The sequence below is a fragment of the Cibotium barometz genome, chromosome 13 (assembly GCF_041138505.1).
Source record: "Cibotium barometz isolate CiBa-2024 chromosome 13, ASM4113850v1, whole genome shotgun sequence".
Lineage (NCBI taxonomy): Eukaryota > Viridiplantae > Streptophyta > Polypodiopsida > Cyatheales > Cibotiaceae > Cibotium > Cibotium barometz.
Genome location: NC_141058.1, coordinates 55,096,374 through 55,106,172, shown reverse-complemented (window position 1 = coordinate 55,106,172; position 9,799 = coordinate 55,096,374). Strand labels below are relative to the sequence as shown.

Below are 9,799 nucleotides of genomic sequence, written 5' to 3'. Positions count from 1 at the left end.
GCTGGGCAGTTTCGAGAACGCCAACAAGCTAACACAACCAAGTGTAGATGCAACATGCTGCATGTAGGCGCAACCACATGATCCATGCTTCTAGAATAGAGAGCGCCACAACAGCAAAGGCCATGCACATAAAAAATGAGAAGCCTCAAATAAGGCACATGCATCACAGTACGCCTTCTTTAGCATCTCGGCATGAGACCACCAAATAGGAAACAGACGAGTCGTGACCTTGACACAACCAAAAAGGAAACATAGGAGTCTAGAGCCTTCACCTTCGAGAACAGCAGCATAGACTAAACCCGGAGAGCCTAGCAAGTACAAGTCCCATCCACAATGACATATACGTAGCGCCAACCGACACGAAGCACCACCACCATCCTAGCAAGTTGCAAGCTAGCGTAGCCGGTGATCAACAAGGAGCAAAACGAACAGCAACCCACACATGGGCATGTAGTCGTCGAACTGCAAGGAAAGAAATAAAAAAGAAAACCAGCATCATGTTTGCACACGTGTAGTAACATGCACGTACGAACCCTTTGTCCATCACCGTTACCGCAAAGTCAAAAAATAGATTGATTTAATAAATTAATAAGAACAAAACGTTGTGGTGCCTTATTTGATTTTTGGTAAAAAATCAAGTAAGGCATATTAATTAATTTTTTCGTGGGTGCTTGAATTTAATTTATGGTAAAAAACATAGGCATATTAAGGTTTGTAACCTTAGTTTAGGATAAATTTTAATATTTATTTATTAATCCTTGTACAATTTTCAATTCGACAATTTCTCAAATTTTTATTTAAAGCTAATAAATATTAATCCTTGTACAATTTTCAATTTGACAATTTCTCAAAAAATTTTAAAAGCTAGCACTTTCACAACCGTGTGAGCGTCAAAGATGTTAAAAAAATGGAGAAATTCAATTTAACAAAAACTATCATATTAAAAAAAAATCAAATACAATATACTTTTGCATGTACACGAGCAGAAATCGGCCATGTGAAGATGAAGCTTCAACGCACATATTTTGGGTGTATATTGGTTGTGTTTTCAAAACCTATGCTTTCCAAAAGGGGGACTTTGTGGCACCTTAGGTAGTAGTAACTAGTAAGTACTAACAACAATGTTGTTGGCCCATTGATTAAACCTTAGCAAACTGCCCAGCACTGAATTAATAAATAGAGAAAAAATATATATTTTGGGTGCATATTTGTCAGGCATCCGGCTAACCACATGCAGTAGGACTCCGCCATCTTTGCAAGACTTCTCGCCATCACTTTTTAGGAAGAAGAGAAGAGTTGAGCCATAAATTAGGCACCGCCCAGCGTGTGTGGGAAAAGGGCGCCCATCCCAACTTTTCTCATGCCTAGGATTTGGGCACCCAGATTAGTCTGTAAAGGGCCTGTCTGATGATAGCAACACAGTCAAATTCATTACGAGAAAGGTTGGTAGCACCCTCGCTATGGAGGGGTATACTATTCAGAAGCCCGAGAGCGACACTGAGATGGCCATCAGGCTTATGAGGACTATTGATTACCAGGAAGAAATGTACTGCCAGAAAAGGAGGTGCGTTTTCTCCAGCACAGAGTCTCAGCTCTACACTATCCTCCCGGTTCTAAACTTTCCTCCAATCGATACATACACAGGTATATCCTTGAGAGATGGCCGGAGAACGCTAAGAGGCGTAAAACGCTCGGATTCCTGACTGAAAGGTAAGTTCCTTGGCAACTTTCTGTTTAAGAGGATTGTGTTTAGAACTACCCTGCAGGCTTGATCATAATTTGCTAATGATTTAGGTGCGTGCCGGAGCTCGATTTGCGAGAAGAGAAGGTAGACTCCCCACTTTGCTATACATTATGTGTACTATTGGAATGCGTGTATGCATATGCTTTTTTTAATTTGATATTTATTCAGTTTCTTAATGTGTTTGTGTTAGACAATGGCAAAAGTTTACATGACGAAGATTGCACAAATGTGATGAATGATCTGAATCAATACATGTAACACCTCTATAGGAAAAAAGTAGACTCAATGGACATGTAGGTTGGTGCCACTTCCAAGTGGAGATTTGTACAAAATGTAGATGAAAAATCCCAGAATTCGTGAGTGTGAAGATGCAAGGCCAATGTTACGGGGATGAGTCATCATTGTACTGCCTAGGGATAGTCAGCGTTGTGCACATCCTGCACACATCAGTGTGATGCCCCTCATGCACACACTTGTACGGGGATGAGTCAAGCCAGGCCGGACGCCTGGCATATTCATTGTGAGCCGGGAGCCCTTGTACGGGGATGAGTCATCAGTGTACTGCCTAGGGATAGTCAGCGTTGTGCACATCCTGCACACATCAGTGTGATGCCCCTCACACACAGGACTAGTTGTCCTGGGCACTTATTAGGCCACTGGTTGGGTGCTCGTCAATAAGTTTGGGTCAAATGTGTCACCCCGGTGTGTGTGAATCCTTGTGGAGGATATGCAGTTAATGGGTTTGAGACAGCCTTTTTGGTCACCACACTTGGGGGCCATGGGTAAAGGGTGCCCGTAGTTGAGGACAAGGATCAAATCTCAAGGGCACTTGGTACAAAAGCATTTTTGTACATCTTCTCCCCACGACCAACCCTACAGGGACTGGTTGATCTGTTATCTCCAGTCGGCCCAGCAGCCAGAACCCTATATAATATATACATGCGCTTCATTTCATAGCAGTTATCTGACCATCATTTGCATACACAGGCTGAATACCACTGTTGGATGCAGTTCTCAGCCACAAATGCAAACAGCCAGAGGTCAAGACCAGTCCCAAATCAGCGTTAAAAGCAAAACACAGCTCTACTTCTTGTGTGCGAGAAAACACACGCCATCAATGCTGTCCAGCAGAGGCTACACAGCAGGGCCAGCATTAAGCCCTATACATCAACTGTCAGGGATTTACAGCCCTACAATCACTCCTTACATTCATACAAGCAATTGGTGTAACGGGTTAAGGAATCAGTTAACAGTAAACAAGATTAAACACTAGTCACACCAAATAAAATGTGCACCATACCAGGAGCCGGAATGATGGGCCGACCGCCTTTTAAGATATATATTACCAATTCCTCAAGATTACTTGAATTTACAGAGAGTCCTTATAGCTTTTTCTAGATTTACTAAAGGTTATAAATGCATGATGCACATGTAGCTAGGAGTATCACCCATGTGCTTTCTTGTATTCTAAGTATCCAATTTGCCATAATAAAGTATACCATTGTGTACATCGCTACATTCACAATTGGCCTTGCCTGTGGGCCGTTGCCCCATTTTTTATGAATGATTATATGCATCATGTGTTAAGCTCACAAAAAACTTACAAAATACGCAGTTATATATTAGTTTAGAGATTGTACATAGGATTGAGCTGCTTGCACATGACTAAGTGATCATTTATAAAGGCCTCTCAATGGCCAAGCTTCATAGTTTCATTTCAAAAAGGCATACCACCATCATTTGCAAAAACCTTTAGAAGGGTTTACATAGCTTCACTATAAAAAGTTACAAGGCCAACAATTCAACATTACCAAAAAGTTACACTATGGACGATGGACACATTTAGTTGCACGTACACCCCGGAAAAGAGACTTCTATTAAGTATAATTTTTTTAAACAAAAAGGGAGATTTCAGACCAACCAATGGGGAAATCTCAACCAATCGGGTGCCTTGTGGTGCCTGCAAGGCCCCGTATGAGATTGAGTGAAAAAAATGCCATGATCCCATTTTCTCATAAATTGGCCACGTTTTATCTTTGTGGCCCTCAAAGATCCGTGAATCTTGGCCCAAGTGGCCATGAGTGTGTGGATAATATCACACCAGATCCCGCAAATCACTTGGTATCTTAAACCAAAGTGCCCTCCAAGGCCTCAGTGCATCTAGCCTTCTAGATGTGCCACGTTGTGATGCTAGCAATAATCTTACATGTAGTTTTCAACTTTTGTGCTGGAGGTACGTAGCTTGACTCTGGCATGTCTTGAAGAAGACACCGTTGACCCACTTCTTGGGTAACCCGCATGATCATATCTTTGTCCTTCCCTTCAAACCTGATTTGCGGGCCCTACTATGTCAACCAAACAACACCACCAAAACAAATGTAGGCATCTCTCCTCATCCTTCCAAAAAGGTGTGCTATTGTAGTCAAGATCAATGGTTGGTGGCAAGTCCACCATGTAGAGAAATCCAAATAAAAGAGGAAATCTTCGTTTCCTGTACGAGTGCCACAACCGCCACCAAAAAACTCCTTGAATGTCAAGGGTGATCCCATAAGCCTCCTAATGCGGTCTAGAAGTAGGGACTCTCTGGATTTGTCCCAGAACCCAAGTGTCTGGCATTTCGCATAGTGTAACTAAAGAAGGACATGCTTTTCATGGGGTTAAAGGCATCCCTCCACTCCCACTCAGCGGGGTCCCAGGGCAAGTATCTAATAGGACACCCATCATATAACCAGAGGCTCCAAGAGTCCGTAATCACCCTTGAGATGGATCAATATAGATGTGCTTTCCTGCCGTGCCCACCACTCTCACGAGCCGGACCACCAGATCCTCGGTGATATCTTGCTCAAGATTTCTCTCCAAGAGCCATCTATCCTGAATGGAGTAGAAGACCGGTACATCATCCTCACCCAAAGTTGGGAGGCACATGACTTGAATAGGTACCCCTGTTCCTGAGAATACCCCAAACCATAAGTGATGAGGCCCTTCCAATATCTGGTAGTGCATAACCCCACATCCAAACCCCAATCTGTTCGTGGAGAGTCACTAATCCAAAATCCCACTGACTTGTGCCAAGTAATGGAGGCACTTGCTGCCAAACAAAACATCTCGAAAGCAGTGCGGAAAGCACAGAGGCAAGCCTTCGAAGCCTCCAAAAACATAGCAGTATCATTTGCTAACGTAGAGTCTAGTAACTCCTCCTCTGTGTGCGCGAAGAGGTAGCCTGAGGCCCGAGACCCCTAGGGTAACTCTGAGAAACCTGCTCATAGCCTCCACTACTAAAAGGTAGTGGAGCTAAGGGGCATCCTTGCCTCATGGAGCGCGAGATCTCAAAGCGCTCACCATGCCCCTTGTAGGCTTAAACCATGCTGTGGGCCTCCCTATACATACACGAGACCCTTCTGATCCACTTTTGGGAGAAACTCATCTGTGCCATTGTACCTTCGAAGAGTCCCAATCCACTTTGTCATAAGTTTTTTCATAGTCTAGCAAAAGAATAGCAAGGGTTGTTGGCTAGATTTAGCCCACTCCACAGCTTCCGAGAATGAAAAGATGTTATAAAAAATACTCCTTCCTTGGAGGAAACCATTCTGTGTATCACGAATAACTTTCTGAAGAACAGGCTGAAGCCTCATGCTAACTGCCTTCATTAAGATTTTGTAAGCAGAACCAAGCAATGTAATGGGCCTCCATTGTCTAATATTGGTCTTATCCCCACCTTTTGGGACAAGGTGGATGAGACCCTCCGTGATAAAAGGGGCATCATACCATTACACCACCTCTCTTGCAGAGCAGTAGTAACATCATCACCAATGTAATCCCAAAACTGCAAGAAGGATGGAGAGAGGCCATCATCCCATGGGCATTTGCCTTTCGAGAGGGCATGCAAAGCATGTCTCAGCTCATCCTTCGAAAAGGGGGCATCCAAAGAGGCACATATATCATCTGTAATAAGCCTGGGCATGCTCTCCCAAACTACTTGTTGTGCAGCATCTCTGTCCAAACAGTGGGCCTCTGTAGAGAGGAAGGTGTCATAAAAATATGAGGCAATACTCCTCACCTTATTTGGATTAGTATGAAATTCTCCCTGAGAAGCGTGTAAGCATCTCAAACTGTCCCTATTGTGCATAGGTCCATGTGCTAAGAAAAACAGTTTGTTGCATCTATCACCCATCTATGTCCGAAATGCTTGATTAGCATGAAATGCAAACTCAGCCCGTCTATCCATGGCCACTTGTAACTCAGCTCTAACATTGGACAAAAGGTTTGGGATCCAAGAGGACACAGGATGCTTCTTGTGTTCCCTTTGAAGTGCAGCCAACCTGTGTCTGATAGTTCACTCCTTGTCTAGAGCCTCTTCTTTCTTGGCCAAAGCAACAGAATGATAGTGCTGGCTAGTCCTCTCCAGGGCCAAAACAAGCCTCTCGCGTGGGTCAAGATGATCACAAAGCATCCAAATCTCTCTAACCTCGAGGAAGGTCTTTGCATCCTAATAGAGAGAGTCTGGGATGTAGGCGCGTGGTACACCCTTCTGGCTCCCAAGTTCCTTGAGGCACAAGACAACTGGGCAATGATCTGATTTGGTAGTACCTGGCAAGATGGCAATAGAGCCTTCTCTATCCAGGCCCCCCTCATCCACAATATGTGTCCAACCGTGCAAAGATGCATCCATCCCGCTTCTACGGTTATGCCATGAGTAAGATAAGGAATTAGGCCTCCTTAGGAAATCATCCTCCGTTCAGCAATCCCTGCCATAGAAGGAAAGTATAAATCTCTCCTAGGAGGCTCTCTCCAAGTGGTGTGTTCTACCCTCACGACCACCTTTTTTGTCCAATGGCTGCTCAACCATATTGAAGTCTCCTACAACATTCCAATGATCAGACAAGGGTAGTAGATTTGTGATGGTGCCCCAGAGGGCCACCCCTCTGTCCTCGTACATTAGGCACATAGATATTCAAGATACCCAGCTTCAGTCCCTCTTGCATTACCATAATCCTTCAGTCCCTCCTGCATTACCATAATGCACTGTACCCTAGCAAGTATGATAACACCACGGCCAATAACATGAGGCAAAAGTGATGTTGGCACTGAGATGCATACGCCACCTTTGGTCCCTTGTGCACCATACCAAAAAGTGTGTCCAAAGAGAGTATCTTACCAATTTTACCACACTGAAACATATCCAATTTGTGCTCTTGCAAAAGCAACACATCCATAGGTCCACTTGTAATGGCAGGGCGGGAGCTGATCCTTAACAAGGCACTTCTTACTACGCGTGGGAAGCCTCCCTAGACCCTGCACATTCCATGAGATAATCCTCATGGGGGTAAAGAGAGGGTTTTGAATCCGGACCTAAGCAAACGCTTGGCCGGAGTCTAGACCTGCCTCTTGTAATGCTGTAGAAGGGGGTAATCCTTGGAGCAGAGTCCAATGTCAGCATGTTCACTTTGTCTTGGACTCTGCATAGTCTCTGCATACGTGTGCAATGCATGGGTGCCCTGTGGGACACTGTGACCTAATTCTTGCTGCACATCTTGCAAGGCCTTATAAGATGGCAACATGTGTGTATCCATACCAAGTGCATCCTGCATATTTTCCATCCCAAGCAAGGAGGACTCAACATAGTCATTCTGCCGTGATGTAACATCCTTTTGTGATGACTCTGTGAACTCATTACTCTAACCCAATACATGTTGCGGGCATGGATATAGGAGGGGTGTCACCATTTGGCCACCTAGTTGGTCCACCCGTGCTTTCTCATTATGTATGCACATTGGACTGGCGTCCATGGCAGTTGCATATGTTGGGGATTGATGCCACTCATGTGATACTGCGGACTTGGCTTTTCGCTTAGACTTGTGCGTGTGAGTACATGCCCGAAAATGCGTGGAGGATTGGTGTTCCATTGGGTCTGGTACCCTCGTGAACTTGCCTGGAACACGTCTACTTTGATATAGTCTCATGTACGGGGGATTGTCCATACCAATGTTGCATTGCATAGCATCTTTATGTGCTTGCCTGCAATTGAATTTGCATGTTGTTTTCATGCTTGCCTGACCAATGTGTAGTTTCGGGTAAGGGGACGCCCGCCCATGAACGGTGAGTGTGAAACTGTCTTATAACATGGTTTAATGGTTATGTGGCATGCGATAGATAGGTGGTAAGTGAGTGTGGACACACTTCATTAAGTTTTGGGCGAAACTCACTTATAAATTATGACTAGCCTTGTATTCGCACACTGATGTCCCGAGGTGGACAAAACTAAATGCCCACCGCCCAGACCTTATCCCCTTTGTACCAACCATGTGTCCATTCAAGCTTGCTCCACAAGTCACTTGTCCTCTCCGCCTGACACCCAGGGTGGACATCTCATCATTTCTCTTCCCTGTCTCTCTAGAAGTAGGCGCCCCCCCTTCATGAGCCTCTTTGGCTGTATTTCCTGCACTTTCTCCTTCCCAACTCCTTATCCAAGCTTGCTAGTGTGTTTTCCAAGCTTCCGAGAGTGTTTCGAGGTGGTATTCACTCCCCTACACACTCCCAATGTCTGAAATTCAGCAAAAACGCTCTTATACTTGCTATAATTTTTGGTCTTTTGGTTGAAAATCCTAAGCGTGTTGAATCCTCTCCCATGCACCAATAATCTGCCTAGGGTAGCTCCTGTTGTACCTATATCGAGAAATCCGTTGGGGGCATAAATATTAAGGAGGCCCACCCGGTCCTCCCCAATCTTGATAATCACCCATTGAGCTCTCCCCTAAATAATGGTGCTGGAGTCGAAAATTGATGGTATCCACTGCTTCATTGACTACTATGCAAACACCCCCCGGTTTCCCTCAAAACCAAAAGTGTGGCTATGGCCTGGCAAGACTTTCCCGCTTCTATGGGTACGTCTACAGAAAGGTGGTGCTCCTGTAGGAACAGAATGTCCAACGACGGCTTGCTGAAGCTCCTCCAAAATGACCACTCTCCGGCTATGAAAACGGGGCATTCCTATCTTGTGAATGTTCCAGGCATGGTTGTGGATGGGGGGAATGTGTCATGTGCAAGACATGCACTAGCTGATCTCAGAGCTAGTCCTAAGGAGGGAACAAGAGAAAAGAACCAGATAGAACCTGATTGTGGAGCTGGTGCAGCTTGTAAAAGCAGGGAACACTTTTTTGGAGGAGTCAGGAGGTTGTCGGCCAACATATGGAGGAGATGCTTCTGTCAGTTGCAACTTTTATGGATTTATTATCCATGGACCAGGCCGACAGCAGGTCGGCCAGGCCAGAAAGTGGTCCAAGGCCTATACAAGGCACCCATAGCTCATTGTTTTGACTATTCAGTCCTGGTTTGGGCTGAGTCATAGAACTAGGATTAGTTTAGGAATTTACTACATGGCTGTGGGATTTGTACATCCTTTTTGTACTATATGATATGCTGAATTCTCAGGTCTCTCTCTCTCTCTCTCTTTTGCTTGCGTTTTTGCATCAGCATGTTCCAGGATGTGTTCAGGGTTGAAAGAAGACTCCCAGAGCTTTCGCATGTAACATTGGTATCAGAGAATCAGGCTCAGCAAGGCTAAACACTGATTCAGTCCCAGATGAAGGTATACAAGTCCAAGGTATAGGAGGAAAGTGCACAAGTACGAGGCCCAAGGCAAGGAACACAAGACAGGGAAGAACTCCCAGGAGGTTTGTTGGTGGTGTTCCACAAAGTCCAAGGGGATGGCATGTTAGCAGTCATCTCCTGTTTGTATATTTACACCAGGGTCTCTGTAGTGGGTGTGCCCGCCCGATTTAGGTGTTTTCTCATTTTTCCCCACTCTCCATATTTTCCCTATTTTTTCCCCATTTTATCCTGGTGTCCGAGGCTGTCCTGTGGCTCTTGGCTGATCCAGGTGTGGTGGCCGACTGCTTCTGCTGCTCCCCGCCCCTCTCGGTAGCTGGCCGACTGATGTTGTAGCAGTCGGGTGACCTACAGAGGGATGTCGGCTGGTTTTCTACTTGCCGATTGGATCATAGTGTCAGAATACGCAACGGAGATGATGACCAGATCTGGGAACACAAGAGCAAAAAC

At 45.1% G+C, this 9,799-nt stretch overlaps 1 protein-coding gene across 1 annotated transcript in view; it reads left to right on the top strand.

Annotated features, from left to right (window-relative positions):
- Nucleotides 1-1,233: 1,233 nt before the first annotated feature.
- Nucleotides 1,234-9,799, top strand: part of LOC147632864 (uncharacterized) — a 29,252-nt gene continuing 20,686 nt past the window's right edge. The window contains exons 1-3 of the mRNA XM_086807746.1: nucleotides 1,234-1,564; nucleotides 1,645-1,710; nucleotides 1,795-1,828. Coding sequence (XP_086663872.1) covers nucleotides 1,461-1,564; nucleotides 1,645-1,710; nucleotides 1,795-1,828 — 204 coding nt within the window. The 5' untranslated portion in view covers nucleotides 1,234-1,460. The remainder of the gene's footprint in view (nucleotides 1,565-1,644; nucleotides 1,711-1,794; nucleotides 1,829-9,799) is intronic.